Source organism: Syzygium oleosum, unplaced genomic scaffold, assembly GCF_021117445.2.
Source record: "Syzygium oleosum isolate NSW1041296 unplaced genomic scaffold, Sole_v2.1 Sole_v2.05, whole genome shotgun sequence".
NCBI lineage: Eukaryota > Viridiplantae > Streptophyta > Magnoliopsida > Myrtales > Myrtaceae > Syzygium > Syzygium oleosum.
The window spans coordinates 7,278,974-7,297,861 of record NW_026607489.1 but is presented as its reverse complement, the minus strand read 5'-3'; the positions used below and the strand labels follow the sequence as shown (position 1 = coordinate 7,297,861).

At 41.6% G+C, this 18,888-nt stretch overlaps 2 protein-coding genes across 3 annotated transcripts; one reads left to right on the top strand and one right to left on the bottom strand.

Annotated features, from left to right (window-relative positions):
• Window positions 1–826: 826 nt before the first annotated feature.
• On the bottom strand, window positions 827–2,692 carry LOC115676287 (uncharacterized). The gene is made up of 3 exons (XM_030599168.2): window positions 2,149–2,692; window positions 1,470–1,591; window positions 827–1,252 (listed from the first exon to the last, which is right to left on the bottom strand). Exons 1-3 carry the CDS (start codon window positions 2,575–2,577, stop codon window positions 1,102–1,104), a joined length of 702 nt encoding a protein of 233 aa, XP_030455028.2. The 5' UTR covers window positions 2,578–2,692; the 3' UTR covers window positions 827–1,101.
• A 9,150-nt stretch (window positions 2,693–11,842) lies between these two features.
• LOC115676304 (uncharacterized) lies at window positions 11,843–18,507 on the top strand. Of its 2 annotated transcripts, none has more exons than XM_056311562.1 (9): window positions 11,843–12,351; window positions 13,075–13,180; window positions 15,393–15,703; window positions 15,832–15,937; window positions 16,057–16,422; window positions 16,496–16,572; window positions 16,649–16,773; window positions 17,389–17,643; window positions 18,140–18,507. In XM_056311562.1, exons 1-9 carry the CDS (start codon window positions 12,218–12,220, stop codon window positions 18,148–18,150), a joined length of 1,491 nt encoding a protein of 496 aa, XP_056167537.1. In that variant the 5' UTR covers window positions 11,843–12,217; the 3' UTR covers window positions 18,151–18,507. The 2 variants fall into 2 exon arrangements, with proteins under 2 accessions (XP_056167537.1, XP_056167536.1); XM_056311561.1 differs by having other exon boundaries at window positions 18,135–18,507.
• The last annotated feature ends 381 nt before the right edge of the window (window positions 18,508–18,888 follow it).

The following is an 18,888-nucleotide window of genomic DNA, read 5'->3' as shown; positions in this document are numbered from 1 at the left end:
TTCCCATGCATCAAGAACCTTTGATGAATCATATGACGGATTGCAAGCATGGAAAACACCGGTTTCCGAAACGTTTTCCGGACCAAACCGAAGCGTTGTGCCCGATTAGGGATCAACGATGCAGAGCCGGAAGGAGCGGTTGCCGATCGACCAGATGAAGCGCGGTGCACGAGAGTAGCCGACAGGATGAGCCATGGCGGCAACTCAAAACACGAAGGATGTTAGATTGGATCTGGGGTAGGGTCCTCACCGGAAGAGTTTAAGACCCGATCGACAATCACGAGCATCGAGCAAGGTTAGGGCGGCTTGCAAGCACCACCGGGAAGATCACTTTTCAACGGAATACGCTGTGGTTCGTGTGCAAAATATGTTGCAAACAAAACAAAACGCTTGACCACTCAACCAATTCTATGTGTACGCATCTAATTGTGCTTACACATCAAGAATTAACCGTAGTCCGAATTGCAACTACGGTAATGGTGTCGTGGTAAATATGAGTTGCGAATTCACTTGCGGTAATAGTTCATTTCATTGCTTTCGCAAATTGAGTTCCAAATTTCTGCCATCACCAATGTGGCCACATTGACATTTTCTAAACGACCCATATAATTTCTTGACATGAGGTTTCAATGCACTTTTCATCTATTCTTGAGTACTTGACTGCAAATTTCAGTCTAAGGAAGGACATAATAGAAAAGGACCCAAATTTGCTCCAAGCATCTAAATTGAAACCAGGGCATTCATGTGCACCCCTGTCATTTCCAAGGAGAGAGAGAGAGAGAGAGAGAGAGAGAGAGAGAGAGAGAGAGAGAGAGTCTCATTCATCTAGACAGATCTCTACATCATCTGATAGATTAGATACTACCATATTAGATTAGATTACATGATTGAAGGTCCTGGTCCTAGATTCTACAATTATTATACATACCTAAGAATCATATTATATGATACTTCTAAATAACCCCTTCCCTTCATCGGATTCTGCACTACTGCTTCTACTACTATACTACAGCAATGATGATAGACTAGGAAATTAATAACTTTCACAAGATTATTAAAACATAAGGAGAAAAATTAAAGAAAAAGGGAGCCAACTCAAACTCAGGCCAAGAGCCAGAAGTTCTTCTGCCATCTGGTGCTGATGAGATAGCCACCCATACCTCTGCTCTGCTTCCTCACTCCTATGGTCAAGCAATCTGCTCCGTTGATGCATTGCTCCACGAACTCCTCAGATCCGCTGGCCCCGCACAGGCTGCCCACAAGAAGTTCATTAAAATATGACTTCTTTAAAACAATGGGGGATTTCCCAACAACATCAAAACAATCAAAAGGTCAAAGATCTTGATGTGCGGGATCGTGGGAGTGGCAAAAAACATAATTTTGCAGACTTAAAGAACGGAGAGAAAAAAGATGTGCAAAGTTCGTTGTTTTTTTGGAGTCTTTGAGATTGGAGAGATGTTATGACCCACCAGCGGATGAGAGAGGACGGTTTCTTCTGGCCCAGCACGAGCACTGAGACCTCCAGCTTCTTCACTTGGCTCATCACAGTGGCCATCCTTGGACCTTGTATCACTAGTGCCTCCACTGCCACCTGTGTGTGATTTAACATTGACCCATCAAAATGGAATCCAGTTTGACAATAGTAATGTCTAATCCCCCTCTCTCTTTCTCTCTCTCTGAGCAGAGACCAGGGGGATAATTTCAAAAAAGAAATGGAAATTATGAAAGGCATCTGAAAAGGAAAAGAAAGACAGACCAAGTTCTGAAAAAGAAAAGGAAAAAGACGACCAAAGAACGAATGGAGCTCACATAATAGTGTCCCCCTGCATGCAACCTCCAAAGGAGAGAAAGCAGGAATACTACACCAGAGCCCAGAGGCATTGGATCTGACAACATAATTAAGGAAAAACACGTCTTCATCTGGCTAAGTAATGAGCTAACTGTAAACCCAGTCTGCATATTTAGCTCATTTGCAGACGATCTTATAGATCTGAGGCCTAATCTGTCACTCGTCACCGACGGATAAAAATGTGGCGGGTTGGGGTCAATGGAACATGACCGAAACACGAACATTGGTTAATGCATTTCGTTATGACCGGGAAAAAAGCAGAGCAAAACAAACCAAGCAACATTAATCGACACACTCACCTCTGGTTTAGAAGCCTTGCAGAGAGACCCGAGAGAATTGGCGAGATATGGAGAAGTTGAAGAAGAAGAAGAAGAAGAAGAAGAATCAGAGGAAGGAGGAGAAGCAGATCTCTCGGCTCCAGGAGGGATGATGTGAAGCAGGGTGAGCAAGTCGCCCTTGTTGGCCACATGAGTGAGGGCCCACATCATTGCATGCTTGGAGCGAGAGCTCTCGTCCACCACCACCATCACCCTCTTCCTCATCACCGACCCGCCATTCTCCCCGCCATACATTTGCTCGAGCCCTTCCATTGGGTCCAAGCTTCTCCCGGCGTTGGCAGAGTTGTACCTCTTGCTTCCACTTCCCACACCAACAGCCCACCTCTTCGAGGTAGAGCTCCAAGCTTCTTTCCCGCTGAGCTGTCTCAGAAGTGAACCAGAGCCTGGCATTTTGTCGCCAATGTGGGTGCTAGTAATAGAGAGAGAGAGTTCCTGTGCAGGAGTTTGTGAACCCAAGGTGGTCACTGGCCAGTGAGTTTGCTGCAGCAGAGAGAGAAGGGGGTTTGTTTCTTGCTAGATATACTGTGATTGTGTGTGAGCAGAGCAGTGATGATGTTTGATATGCTTTAAAACTTTGATTTTTTTTATAAAACTTCACAAAATCCACTATACACAATAATAAAATGTGACAAAAAATACATTATAAACGATAAATATATGTTTAAATAAGTGGGCTCGTACCTTAAATATTCGCTACAAATTTCTGGCGTTCGTTAATAAATTAATTTCATAAATATTCCTAGCACTGCTCTTATGAAGACCAGATGGTGAGACAAATTTCAGATATTGATACCCCCATAACGAATTTTTCGGTATCACATAATTCTAACTTTGATATGGTTTCAACTGGTCTTGGTATCGTCTTTTTTACGTGTACGACGTAAAGTTTCGTGGACTTTTCCGCAAGATTTAAGGAGGGTTTTCTGCAGTAAATTAGGATCACAAGACACACTATGCATTTGATTACTAAACCGGGCCTCTCCTCATCTAAGATCACAAGAACACGAGGCACCTTTCTGCAATTGCCCCGCTGTCCCTTCTTGATAAAACCAAATGAATTGCGAGTAAGTTAGAAGTTAGGCACGGGGGGGCGTTTGATGAACAATGATGAATGATGTAGTCGAAGGCCATGATTCTTCATGCCTTTGCTGCAGGTTAAAAGGGTTCACGGGAATCCCTGGCTTCTTGCGTCTTTTCTTTTCGCAGAGATAAAAATGAGGGGTTTTGGTCAGTTTTGTGATGATGAAAGGGAGGATTCTTTTGTACCTTCTTCTTCACACATGCTCCAGATCCTCCTCCCCCTCCCTGTTTTATCTTTCGTTTCTTGCCCAAGATTTGCTTTTTGGACCCTCTGACAAATCACCCCCACCCCCAAAAGAAAGAGTTTCTCCAAGGCATACTCATCTGTAGTTTTCTTTATGTGTTTTTCTTTTTTGCATTTCAAATTTTGCTGGATTGATGATATACGGTATTTCGTGCCCGTCTTGGAAGCGCACTGCTAGCCACAGGAACGTCATTAACGGTTCATTCATGTCATGCCTGGTCCATCCATCCATCCTCCTTCAATCTTAGCTCATTCAATCTGCTGCTCTAATTACGCGAGCAGCACCTTTTCGGATGACCCACGAGGCGGGGACTACAACACGTTCGGCATCTCCCAAGGGCTATGGCTCGGTTAAAGACAAGAATTGAGTTCTCCGACCCCACTTTCGTTTAGGTTCATTAGGATTCGTATTAGTTAAAACTTCCAGTTATCTCGGTAAGAATCCAATAGTTCTAATTCCGTCTCAGCAAATTCAAGGGATCGTGATGTCTCCTTATGGTATCGCAGGTCTCTTTATCAGTTCCTATGTACGGCGCACAATCTTTGTGGAATGTCGGTAGTGGCTATGACCGATCCGACAGAAAAGAAGGAATGGTGTGTATTAGGAATAATAACACAAACAGTCCCCGAACTTCGGCTCAATGTGCAATTTGGTCCCTAAACTTTTAATTTGTTCAATGTAATCCCTGAACTTTAATCCTATGTTCAATGTGATCCCTGAACTTTCAATTTGTTCAACTTGATCCCTGAACTTTTAGTAAATGTTCAATTTAGTCCTTGAACTATACGAAAATATACAATATAGTCCATGAACTTGAATTAATGGAAGGATTACATTGAACATTTTTATAAAGTTCAGGGACTATATTGAACATGTACCAAAAGTTCAGGGACCACATTGAACAAATTGAAAGTTCATGGACCATATTGAATATTGGGTTAAAGTTCAGGGATCATATTGAATATTGGGTTAAAGTTCAGGGATTACATTGAACAAATTAAAAGTTAAGGGATCAAGTTGCACATTGAGCCAAAGTTCATGGACTATTTATGTCATTTTCCTTGTGTATTATCGTCGCATCTTCCTACGATTTCAAAGGCTCTAATCGGCCCCTCTTCTCTAGGGTTTCACTTCAATGGGGGCATGAAATATTCACCAACTTTAAAACTGGTGTGGGACCAAGAACTCCAAACAAAGGTTGTAGTGCTAAGCAGCTTCACCACAGCCACATCTCAAGAAGATGAACAGAGAGGATGGCAGGGCTGCAACATTCATGCACTAAAGGGGTTGGTGGGATCCAACTGCATCTTCAGGGTAATCAATATTTAAATTAACTCTCCTGAATCCCAAATTTTTTAATAATTTCCCACACTTTCTTCAGACCCCTGATAAAAGAAAGAGAGAAAGAAGGAAAAAAAGCCCCAAAGATTTTAAATTTCTGAAATTGCCCTTTTATGGGGCTGGCATTGAAAAGGAAGGGAAGGGTGGGAAACCATGGTCACTTCATTCCACTGTTGTTTTTGCCAAATAGTTACGTACTGATCTGGCTTTCCTCTTCAGTCACTCGTCACTCACTCACTCACTGATCTCGTCAGGACAAGCCCCTGGCCTCAAGTAAAGAATCCCGACCGGACAGCCTATAATTTACATTAGATTTCATTCCCCCCAAAAAGAAAAATCGGAAAATTTTAAAAAATGGGATACGGAAAATACGCGTATGGAGACGCAAGAAATACGTATAAATTAATTAGATTAATTAGTGGAGAATTAATTAGAGCGGGGGAAAATGTCCGGGAGTGGGGCCCAGCTCGTGAATTTGGAGGGCGGGGGCGGGGGGGTGTTGATTCGTGTCAGGAAGTCGTACTTGCAAATAATTGCTCCCCAGTAGTCACTCGCTCGATGCGGACGGATCTGCTGCTCGTGCCGCGTGGGGCGTGCGAAATTACTCGCATGCCCTTCCCGTTTTCGAAGGAATTTTTTTTTTTTTTTTGTGTTGTGTCCCGAAATCATTTTGTTTGGCGATTAGTTCACAAAATTCTATGGCTTATACCGCTTCGGGAAATTTGCACAAATAGTCCATGAATCTTGACTAAATATAAAATGCGATCTCTGAAACTTTAATTTATTCAATATAGTCTAGTTTCTAAATTGACTGGAGTATCTTCATAATATGTACCAAAAATTTAGAGATCACGTTGAATAAATTAAAAATTTAATGACTACATTGCTTATTGAATTAAAGGTCGGGGACTGCATTAAAGAAAAATCAAAAGTTCAAGGATCACGTTACAATTGGACCAAAGTTCAGAGATTATTCGTGTCGTTTTCCCTTTTATTTTATACGAGGGTCTTGTTACAAAATGTCTCTAGAGCGCCGATTAATTTAATTAAAGGTGGAAATAACACTTTTTCGAGATATTTTGAAATAAAGGAATGGCGTGTTTCGATAGAATCGCTTAACTACTTCAAACGATGAGTTTTTAAATTCTTAAACCATATTTGACACAATGCGGTAGCCACATGAAATTTACTTCATGCGACATGGCTGTTTTGTAAAACTTATGCGCTCAAGCGAAACATGAGCACCAACTTACACTTATCGTATCTTTCTCGTCTAGTCACAACGCCCCTGTCTAATAATACTCGAGTGCAATGCAAATATGCTGCGCATCAAATTCATCGTGATATGAATCTCATGTGAATCCATCTCGATCCCAATGCCCGTATATATTGGGTGCATGGGCAAAAGCTAATTGGGGAATCCCCGTTGCGTTAGGAAAAAATTCAAGATGTGTGATTCGTGAATGGTGGTCAATTTTAATGACGTTCTAATAAAGGATTTTGCCATCATGCGTGAGACATAAATCGGAGACTTTAAAACTCAAGGGAACTTAACGGTATATAAGTGGCTCGAAATCTTCTTCGTTAGAATATGTTTTGGGTTTGAACCCGCAATCAAAACTCGTCCCAAATCAAAGCATGTTAAAGTGCAACCCTTAACACGTTGGTAGCCGGATTTTGTGTCCGTAAGGAAATGAATTATTCAAAAAGTCATAAACCTATTATACTTTTGCCAATTTGCCAATTCGGTCGTAAATATTTTAATTTTGCCAATTCAGTCGTAAATATTTTAATTTTGCCAATTGAGTCGTAAACATTTTCACGTTTTATCAATTGCTAATTTTGCCTGGAAATCACTGACATGGACGCCGGATGTCCTACGTGACACGATCGGTACTAACGTGGATAATTTTATATTATATTTTGATTTTTTTTTCAATTTATTTATTTATTTTCTTCCTCCTCCTCTAGTCGGTCGCCGAGCCTCGCTGACCGGCCGGCGGCGAGGCGCCAGCCTATGTCAGCCTTTGGCAACGCTCGCCCCCGCCAACCACTCCTCGCCGGTGGCTAGGCGAGGCTCGCCACCCTCACCATCCGTCATCACTAGGCTGGTTCACTAGGCTGGTTAACACAGGGCGCGAAGGATACGATGAAATATATATATACACATTTATAGCGATTTTTTAAAAAAGAATGAATAGAGAAGGGTGGGGGGAGGAAAGGAGGGATGCGTGAAGGGGTTGGAGTCACGGCGTCACGGTATCATATCGTCTCCAATGTCCTTTGCCAGGAAATCATCGGAGTTCAGTTCATGGGAAGTTGTGTTGTTGTTGTTGGTGCTGGGCCGGGGAAGATGCAGGACGATTTAGCATTCGGCAGCATCGCAGTGCAGTCGCAGCTGCAGCATCTTCACCTTCCCATTTCTCGTGAATCGTCGAGCATGGCGACAACAGTAATATCCCTCTCTCTCTCTCTCTCTCGTGGCCGGTGGCTTTCATTTACTTTTGGAGCTCGGTCCCCGCGTCTTAAAACCTTCCTGCTTGGTTTTCATTATTTTCAGTTGGGGTGGAGGGCAATTCGGGGATCTCCGATTTATAACGCGATCGTGACCACCCGGCTCGAGCGCCATAGGAGGTCAACGGTGTTCGAGCTCATGTACATCGTGTTCGTGCCGTATATCATATCCAGTTGCGATCTATGGCGTCGCAGATTGTCGCTTGACTTACTAGACACGTCAAATTTGTGAGTTGGGGGGGGGGGGGGGTTGTGTGCTGTCGTTTCAGAGAAGCTATTCAATTCTTCGGCTCACATCCGAGTTCGATCGATCAAGTCGGACTCATCTACTTAAGCGGATTAACACGGTCTCACCGTCCTTATCTATAATGATGAGACGATCCCGTTTGGTTAAACATTATGACACGATTAGTAAATTGGTGGTGTTTGAGTCGACTTATTAAATGATATATTTATAAGTTAATACGATACAATCGGTTTTTATAAAATTGAATTGCCACCCATCGGAAAATTTCGAAAATGGATCGACACCACAAAAGTGTTAACCAAGAAAAGTTGGTGGCTTGAACTTCGTGCGATCTGGACATGCCTAAACATGCTAAAATGACATTAGTAGCCGACGGAATCTATATACTAAAGTTCATATGTTGCTTGTTGAGGCAATTGATCCTTCTCTGTGCCAGCGGTGACAGTATGGGCTTGGCCATGCTCGGCCTAGTCCATGTCGTGTTTATGTCGTGTCGTGCTCGTGCCTTATTTGGTAAACAAGTACAAAGATTCTAGTCCATCAAATAGTCATACCGGGAAATATGGACCAAGCAACACACGAGCAAAAGCGAGCAAACAACACGGCTTAAATCTCTCGTGATTGGGAAAATTATCAAAAAAGTCTTAAATATATTGTACTTTTGCCAATTCAATTTTAAACCTTTTAAATTTGCCAATTCAGTTTTAAACCTTTTTACTTTTTGCGAATTAAGTCTATTCGGTTAATTTTGATCGGCCGACACTGACATGGCTGCCAGCCGTCCAGCCAATATTGACGTTGATGTAGCTAGCAAGGATCACCTAGAGGGGTGAATAGGTGATCTAAATAAATTCTTTACCAATTTAAAGCGGAAGGAAAAGATCAAGAACAAAGTCGAACAACAATTCGTCGATCGACTTTGTGACAAATGTTCTTGTGAGCGGTATAAACAATATAATAAGAGATTAGAGATGGAGAAAACTGCACACAAACAATTATAGTGGTTCGGCTTAGATCAAGCCTACGTCTACTCTTCCACGATGCTACTAGCCGGATTCCACTAATCAAATCAATGAGAAGTTCTGACAAGTTGTCTTAAACCCAAGCACTTCTCCCGGCGGTGCTGCTTATACCAAGCCGATAGATCACACTATCTCACACCTAAGCACACACTTATAACATGCTGTCTACACCTCTCAAATGATTACACGTTTAAGCTCACGAAAGACAAGAGATTGAATTGGAGTATGCTCGACTTTGGACTTGTTGATTCTTGATTTCGTTCTCTACCTTCTGCTCCTTGTTGATCTCCTTTTATACTCCTCCACTTCCAAACTAGCCGTTGGACAGTCTTCAGAAGATTATCTTCCAATATTCACCTTTGGATAGATTTGTATAAAATGGATTGAGTAGCCGTTGGTTGATAAAATCGAATCCCGCGATTCCGGTCGCCCATACAATCGAATCTTGGTTTACATAAGTAGAGCTTTATCCGTTGTAATGCATACTTGTCATAGTATTTGATTGTCAATCAATTATAGCCTTAGATTGAAACAATCAAAACTTTCCTTCTGTGAAATCCATACCGATCACTAGTGTTATGTTTCGTTATCGTCTGAAGAAATTCTCGCATCTACGCCGTGCGTCGAATAATTTGCGTCGCATCTGCGTGAATAATTTCTTCGTCACGTCTGAAGAAATTCTGCGTCTACGTTTGCGTCCCGAATAACTTCTGCGTCGCATCTCGTAACTTAGATTAGTGTGGGTCTTCGTAAAGTCCGAACTTCTCATTCGAGTTTGAACTTTCTCGTTCGAGTCGAACTTCTCTTTGCTTGAAGTTCTTTTACAATCGAACACGAACTAGATCAAGATTGACATATGCTTTTCTTCCAAAATAACTTCCGAATCAAAATACTTCAAAGCATTTATCGACTTTACAAAACACTCATGGACGCTTTGTCAACTTCAAAATCTATTGGGAATTTTCCTTAATGACGTGGCAATTTTTTAATATATATTTTTAAATTTTTTAATATTTCTTGTCTTTTTTTTTTTTTTTCTGCCTTCTTCCCTATGGCCGATCCAGCAATTGGGGATCGCCTAGAGGCGTGGGCCGGCAAGGTCAACCTCGCCGGTCTCTGAAGAAGCTCGCCCCCCTAGCCATTGGCCAAGGTGAGCCTCGCTCGCCGCTACCAGGCCAACCTCGCCCAGCCAAGGCGAGGCTGGCACCTTGCTGTCGCTGGGCGAGGTGAAACCCTGCCATGGCGAGGTCAGCCTCGCCATGGCTAGTCGAGGCTCGACCTCGCCAAATCTGGGCGAGGCTGACCTCGTTGTCGCTGGGTTCCACCTCGCCCAGTGATGACGAGGTCAGCCTCGATCTCACCCAAATAGTGGCGGGCGAGGCTCGCCCTTGCTAGTGGCCGGCAGGGGTGAGCTTTGCTAGAGGTTGGCGAGTTCAACCTCGCCGCCCTGCACCTCTGGCTGGTCGGGGGTCGCGGGTTGTTGGACTGGCCAGAGGGTTGAAGGTAGAAAAAAAAAGAAAGAAAAGAAAAAAAAACCGGATTGACTCAATTGGCAAGAAGTGAAAAGGTTTACACCTAAATTGGCAAGAAGTGAAAAGATTTTATGACTAAATTGGCAAACTTAAAGGGTTTAGGACTGAATTGGCAAAAGTGCAATAGGTTTATGACTTATTGGACAATTTTCCCCTCATGACTTCAATGATTCCGGCTTTCGCGGGTCGATCTTCGATCTCGTCGGGGCCTATTGAAAAAATTATCCGACCATCGATGTCTTGCACTTGTTCGACGCGAAGTGTCGAGATAGGTGTGTTTGTTCCGATAGCGTTCCGAAGTCGAATTGGTCTTCCCCAAGGTACAACTAGATGCGCTCGCCAAACAAATAATTGAAGATGGCTGCGAATATAATTGATGGATGGATGAAAAAAAAATTATAGTCATTCATGGTCTTCAATCGATTGGGGTAGTCATCATATGGTCCGACCGTGTTACGAGCCGTGCTATGCGGACGTGCCATCTCCTAGACCTCGCACGACCTTTAACGTATAATACGGCGATAGTACATTAATTATTTCTTCCTAATTAGATTTCTAGTCTCTCATTTTTCTATGTTGTAATTTTCGTTTCAAGTGACTATACATTTTCAACCTGTAAAAATGTCCGCGTCAATGCTCAGCACCAGCCATCTCAAGATCTTGATATATACCTTGAATTAGAAATTTGAATAATAATGAAACTTTCTTTTACATAGATCAATAATTTCTTTCAAAAAGAGTTATGTCAAACATGTCTAATAAAAAGAGTTATCGAGCTCAATCACACTATAACGCGTTTGTTTCGCGAAAAATGAATGATTTGAAAAATATTTTTCAAAAAAATTATCGCCAGAATCATTTACAAAAATGAACGAACGAAAATTTTTTTTACTGTCCACGAAATTATTTAGATATAAATTGTTATCGATAATAAAAATATTATTCACTGACTAATTAATCTACGGGATACAAGTAATCATTTTTTGAAAAATATTTTTTAAATTATTTATTTTTTGCGAAATAAATGGAGCCTTGATGATGAAATATCATATCTTTGTCACTGAAAGTCTAGCCATTAGCTACGAAATGCTAATATTTTCATCAGATACAAAGCCACCAGTTTCACCCCTTTTTATAAAGTGTTATGGAGTGCAAAATGAAATTATGAAACTGTAATCTTTTCCTCATATTTTATCAATCTGTCTAACCCAATAAATTCTCATAAAGAACTTTATTTTCTCTTTTCTTTTGATTCATAAACAGGGAGCGTTTTTTTAAGGTTAATATCATGAAAAACTCAAAAATAATATATCCGCGATAAATTTACTCAAAATTAATTTTTTGACTACAAAAAATCATAAACTGGTATACCTGTGATAAATTTACCCTTCGTGAGTTTCCGTTAAATTTTACCGTTAAGTTACCGAATTAAATGATACGTGACAGTTGACGGATATGCCAGTTTGGGCTTTTACTAGTTTGTGATTTTTCGTGATATTAATTTAATTTAACGGAGAGTAGATTTATCATAAATGTACCGGTTTGAGATTTTTGATAATTAAAAGTAAATTTGTCACGTTGTGGTGTTATTAATCTTTTTCTTTTTTTTTAAACATATCCGCGGAGAAAAAACAAGGATAAACCCTATGAACGAGCGAGCGAGCGAGCTGAGCAGGCGAATTTTGATTTTGGGGAGTCCCGCGAGCGCATCGTACCACCGACTGATCCCTCCGAGTTTCGATCGTACGGCTACGAATCTCGCTCACACCGTCCCTCCCGTCCTTCCGCGCTCACACGCTCGCCGTTCTCCGCTCCTCCTCCTCCTTCTTCTTCCTCCCACTCTCGAAAGCTGTTGAAGCCTGAGCAAAACTCCCCCGACACAACACACAAACGCACGCACGCACGCTCGCTCGCACACGCTCACTGTAATCTGCGCTTCGTCCTTCGCTCCGACCCAATCGCTCCCGTTTCCAGGTTCAGACCCGGCCCGGATTCCGACACCGCTCGCGTCCCCCGCGGAGCGAGCCGAGCCGAGCCGAGCCGGGGGGGATGGAGGAGGACGAGGCGCGCGGCTGCGGCGGCGGGGCGGCGGCGGAGGGGGGCCGGGGTTCGCCGGAGGACACGGAGTCGCAGATCAAGGCCGCTATGCAGTCTCGCGTTTCGCATTTCAAAGAGGAGGCCGAGTGCGTGGCTTCTCTTCTCCCCCCCCCCTTTTTGGTTTTCACCGCTTCTGATTGCCTGTGCGGGTAGGGCAAGGAGGACAGGGTCGCGCGGGAGGTTGTGCTTAGTGCTGGGCGTTGATTGTTGCCTTGCCTTACGTGGTGGTTGTGCGGCTATTTCGTTCGGGGGGTGCTTGCGGGGGGGCGTATGATCTCGTGAAATTTTTGAATTTTTCCCCTGGTGCTGGGGCGTCGTGTGCAGTTGTTTTGCTCTCGAAGTAGTAATAGAGAAACCCTGAAAGGGAATGGAGTTCGGTGTCCGGACCGTCGCGCAAAACTGCTCTTGATGCTCACAGTTCGACACTCGTTTGTTTTAGCGAGTAATCCGATGATTGTGGCCGGAAATTGTAGGCTCGTTTGGCGGAAAGAACCTAGATAACGTCTAATTACACGAGGGGAGCTTTTGTTGGTTTTCTCAAATTGGAACCTTTCTTAGTTTTTCTGATTTATTCTGTTATATACTCTTTTTTAAGTCGTATGTGGAAAATTGTTCGTATTGGAAATGCGTCTCTCCGTCATCGTTGTTCTGCGTTTTCTGCTAGTACTTGTGCTTTGAATTGGGAACTTGTTAGTTTGATGTGTTCTGTGAACAAGCTAGCTGCTTCGTCCGAGTGTTGATGAGCTTGGTTTTTATGTCTTGGATAATCTAAAGACTGAATTGGAATGCAAATACTTTTCTAAGTGCAGCTCTTTGACCTTTGAGGGCGTGCGGAGACTAATAGAGAAGGACTTGGGCCTGGAGACGCATGCATTGGATGTTCATAAGAGATTTATAAAGCAATGTTTACTGGAGGTAACTTTTGAAATTTGATTTTTTTTGCTTCTGTTGTGCCACCCAATTATGAGATTCGCGATGATTCTTGCTCATGCTCTTTGGTCTAGAGTTTGAAGCCAGCTTCACATGAGTGATTTAAACTTTAAATTGAGACTAAAGAAAGTAGCGAAGCTTATACGCAATGATGAATATATCTTTTTTAAGAAATTGATCAGAACTTTCGAGATCTAATAATGATAATAAGTTATTGAAATAGATGTATATGAGTAAATTTGTGGAAGTTCCCAACTTAGCTATTCTCTTGATGTGAAATGCCTCCTAAGGTTGCAAGTGGTGTGACAGTGAGATCTCCACCGGGATTGCTCTGGAACCTGTCTGTCACAGGTGGAGATCCTGTTGATTTGTCATTCAAGAATGCTGAAGCCACTAGTACTCTGCTTTCTGTTAGCCAGAATCTGCTGTTGAAATGGATAAGATACAATTCACCACATATGACTGGATATCGTACTTATTGGTGGACATTACACATCTGATTTATTAGTATATACTGGTGAATTTGATGTCCTTATTTTCCTTTTTCCTTCCACGATTCACAGGCTTCTCATTCATCGAAATGAAGCTTCATTTTGAGTTTTTAGCCAGTTTGCCTCCAAGTGTGCGAGAGTAACTATACTTTTCTAAGGACCGATCTCGGCGCATCTAGAGGATTGAAACTAAGTAATGTCTAATTAGGCAGTGGTGTTGGTCGTGATAGGGCAGTAAAGAGAGGTGGCTTGAATTATTCAAGAGATAGTGTCGTGATAAAGCTATATGTTGTGCGTTGTTGGACATTCAGGAGCCCCGCATAGATCGGACCCATATAAAGCCCCGATCTTTTATTGAGGGTCTTCTTGAAAGGGATGCTAAAAAGAAAGATTACTTCATTTAGTTCCTGCTCAAAGCACCTTTAGTCTTTACCCTAATTGGATCACAAATAAAAACCTTAAGTAAGGTAAAATGGGAATTCTTTGCTTGCTCCCTTATTTTCTTTTATTGTCCAGCTTGCTCCTAATTAAGAACTATGTAAAATGCATCACAACAACGTTGTTTAGGTTAGAACCGTGTAAAAAGATAATACGGTGTTATAGAATGCCAAGGGGAGTATGTTTTATCGTCAGATGGATTGCAACTGGCACAAGGGTATATTGGCTGTTTTGATTTTTTATTGGGATAATTCCATCTGCAATTCTAGTTAATCAAACATAAAATAGTTATTTTTATTGTAGACAGCTATTCCCTTGATGTTTGATATTTTATTTGTTGGAAGATAAGGGCGGAAAGGGGCAACTAGCTTTGCTACTCTCTCTAGGCATCATCATGAGGGTCCCACATTCACGATAGAATGAACTCACTATGAAACCATCAAATGTAAGACTTTGGTGAGATTGTCACTCACTTACAATGGCAACCCCTTTGTCCCACGTAGGCTAGCCCCGTCAATGTAAACTCTTGAATTGCTAGAGATCTAGATCCGATGTACACATGCCTGCGCTACTACTCTAAGTAGGTTCGACTTCAAAAACTTGTGTTTGTAGAATATTAGCCCGTACTATTGGGCCATTATCACCAGCGGTTTTTCTTTCTTAAATCCCGAAAGTGAAGATTGAATGGAATTTTGTGGAAACTGTTGCTGATTGTTGATTAGCGTAAGAAAAGTGATAGTAGGTACATATTCTCTTAGAACCGTATCAAAGCAGTTAGATTTTAAATCAGGACTGCTGGGATGTTATTGATTAGTAGATTGTATCCTTCTGGATTATGACATACATGTTAAGTTCCTGCCATTGAAAAGATCTCAGTTGATTAAGTATTTTAATCAGGATCACTGGGATGGCATGAGGAGGTCAAGTTGCTTGGGCTTTTATTTTTTTGAAAAATAAAAGTAATGCTCTTTCTGTAGTTAATGTAGCCATCCAAGGAAGTTGGACGAACTGGACTATATTCAGAAAAGAATTCCTGGTTTTAATGATTGAGAATTGTGCCTTCTCTCGTTTTGGTTGCTGAAGAGTAAGGGTTCTGCTTTGACAAACCTGTGATTTGCTAATGATGGTTATCAGATATTAGTGCAAGTACTTTTCTTCAGGAATCTTTCGACTGCTTTTCTTTTGATTATTATTTGTTGGTTATAGCACACTTCTATTTATGGGTTTCTAATCTGTTCAAATACCTTTTTTTCCGTGATTCATATCAGTGCCTGGAAGGAGGTGATGATAATGCCTCTAAGAGTTCTGGGGAGTCTCTGCAAAATAATGTGTCTTCTATTAAAGGAGAGATGGAGGAATTGTCTGAGGGTCCTCAGTCAAAGAATGAAGTTAAGAAATCTAACTCTGGAAGTGAAGAGAAAATGGAAGACTCGCCAGTTATGGGTCTCTTGACTGCCAAAAAAGCTCTTCATTCAGCGGCTGAGAAAACTCAAGGCAATGGAAGTAAAGCCAATATAACTGAGAGCACGATAAATAAAGCCATTAAGAAGAGAGCTGCGTATTTTCGAGCAAATTCTGAGTATGACTATTTATATCTCCTGTTCTTAGCTTCCTGTATAAGTGCTTATGTGCGTTCTGCTTAATGATGTGGGATGTCGTGGTGGCTTTTCTCGTCATGTCTAAAGGGCATTTACATAATTTCTGCAGGAAAGTTACAATGGCTGGAGTCCGTCGTCTTCTAGAGAAAGATCTTGAACTTAAAAAGCATGCATTGGATCCCCACAAGAAGTTTATAAGTGAGCACCTAGAAGAGGTGAGCAAAACTGATTACAACATTATGTTGTTCTCATTATGAAGTTACTTTAGGAGTAATTTAACTTTTGAGCATGAAGGACCTGATATATATTACCACCGTTTCTGATTATTCCTTAGGTACTGCATTCTCCCGAAGTTTCTAAATCTGCGAACACAGTTAAGAAGAAAGGTGCTAAGGAGAGTCTAAAGAAGAAAACCCCTAAAAGAGTCAGCCCTGAAGGAAGTTCCGACTCTTCAGACAGTGAGGAGGAAGAAGATGCAGAGGAGGATGAAGTAAAACCTAGAAAGAAAACAGTTAACAGAGGAAGGATGCAGAAAGCAGAAGGGCTGAAAAAACGTAAAGCGCCCCCAGCAAAGGAGAATAAGGTGTCTAAGCGAATAAAGCCAGAAGAAGCTGCATCAGATAGCAATGGTGACTCAGAAGACCGTGGACACGATTCTGAGGATGGTGAATCGCATTCATCTGCAGAGCGACGCACAAAGGTGATGTTTCTTCTCTTCTTTTAAAAAGGATTGCCTTAGATATTTTGCTCAACTCATCTTGTTGTGTTTGCAGAAGAAAGAAGTCTTGACCCCGACATATGGAAAAGGCGTGGATCGTCTTAAATCAATTATCAAGTCCTGTGGGATGAGGTAACGACTTGTTAGAAAGTTAAAGGGCTTCTTCATTTATGAAAGCAGTTGTGGTAAGAAATACAATTCTTTGCAGTGTCCCACCGTCAATTTATAAAAAAGTCAAGCAAGTCTCTGAGGATAAACGCGAGGCTTTTCTAATGAAGGAGCTCGAAGAGATACTCTCAAGAGAAGGATTGTCAACTGATCCTACTGATAAGGGTGAGACATATGGTCCTTCGCTCGAAATTCTTGCAACTGGATTTGTTAAGTAGATATGATCAATAGGTAACTCTAAAATGGAGGCATGAACAGTTACCATATTCTGGTGGATACTTGGAAGTCAGGTTTGGGGCCGATGACTGCTGATCTGATATTTCCTGGAAGGAGAAAATGGCAACTTGTTATCTCTAATACCACCTCAATTGTTTTGATAGAAAATTTGGTAGACAGCATCGTTTGCTTTGGCAGGAGATACAGGAATCTCATGCCATTGTTTAAGGCCGTGGCTTGACAAGCTAATCAATGAGAGAGATTTCACCCCTTTCTACCTCTTTCCTTTTTTCTTTTTGTTATATGTTATTGAGTGCTAACTTTAAGAGATTAAGAGTTGAGATCCATATATTTTTCTAGATAATTCAAGATGCCTTAAGACTATAATCTCTTTGGTACCACACCTTTTTGATTGTTTCCATCTTTGCTATTATTAGTAAAGAGTACATCAGCTACGTGGAGTCCATGTTCAATAGCATAATCAACAGATGATTGAGAAGCGACAGCTTTTACATGTACCTGGCTGTATTTTCAAGTGTACTAGTCATTTTTCTCTATGTTCAGAGATCAAGGAAGTGAAGAAGAGAAAGGAAAGAGCAAAAGAACTTGAAGGCATTGACACGAGCAATATAGTGTCAAGTTCACGTAGGAGGACGACTTCTAGATATGTAGCTCCTCCAAAACCAGAAATACCAGCGCAAGGTAATGGGGAAGAAGCAGGAGATTCTGACGCAGACGTTGGTCGTGACGATGATGAGGAAGATGAAGATGAGGATGATGATGGCAATGATGAGAGCCAAAGTGAGGATCTCAGTGAAGGTAAGTGTTCCCCACGATTCTTCTTTTTGGTATGTTCTTTATTTGGAGATGCTAAATGTCAGTCCTGTAGAGTTATGAGAATATTTTTTGCTTCATCCAATCCACGGCACCATCTCTCTGTGTTCGCATTTGTGCACTTTAGCGAGTGTTGAATAATGTCGAGTTAAGTGCAGATTTATAAAGTCTGTCATTGAATCATGACTCAGATCTCAAGCTGATGGGCTGTCCTTTTCTTTGTCCTTCCTATGACTTATCATGGACTTCTTTATTGGGTTTTGATTCCTCAAAAGAGTTCTAGTAGTTGTTGCAGTCAAATCGAGTGACAATCTCTCTCAATGTATGGAGAACGGTCTCGTGGATGTCTTTAAAAATTGAATGATAATATCTCTGAATGATAAAATCTCTTTTCTCTGGCCCTTTGTCGTTACCCAGTGCATCTGAGCTATTCTCCATCTCTCATTAATAAGCTTCCTCTATTTTTTCTTTTCCAGATCAGGAGGAGAGTGACTAGATTTTTGCACCACCTGACAAGCAGGACAACGTAATCGAAGCATCAACCATGAATGTGTACAGATGAATACTGCGGTTGAGTTTCAGTTTAGTATGGAATTGTTAGTCTGCAGATGTGCCCCTGATTGGGGGACTTAACGTTATTGTTGCTGCTAAGGAATTTCATGTAGGACTCATAAAATATGTTTGGAGAAGATGGGTATTAACCAGTCAGCCAGTAGAGTTATGTGTACTAGAATTATAGCGTTATTAATGATGTATTTTTAGGAGTGTCCATTGTTTTTCCGGGGAGAGTTCTATATGCAAATTCCGTGATTGTGTCTCGCACCTTTTATCGATAGTTTTATTTGTCTACGAACAGGACGTTATGCTCGAACCGCTTTGAAGTGCAAATTTAGCAGCTACGAGCGGAGATATTGCCGCAAGGATGGTCTATATGCGAAATCAAGTGTGCAATTGAGTCGCCTACTTATGAAAAGAACCCGATGGTGGTAGAGTTGGTCATGAGATCTTTGTGAGTTCGATCCTTCGAGGTCATTTCTGTGCATCGCATCGTGAGTCCAAGACACATGACCTCAATGTGGGTAGACGTACATTGTAAAAGAGAGCTGTTAATGCCATAGCTATATGAATCCTAAGCTGGCTCTCACCATGCCGTGGCGCTTTTTGGGCTTGCACTGTGTATCTGATCCAAGCGGTTCGCATGTTAGAGAGTTGTTAATGTCAATTCTTTTT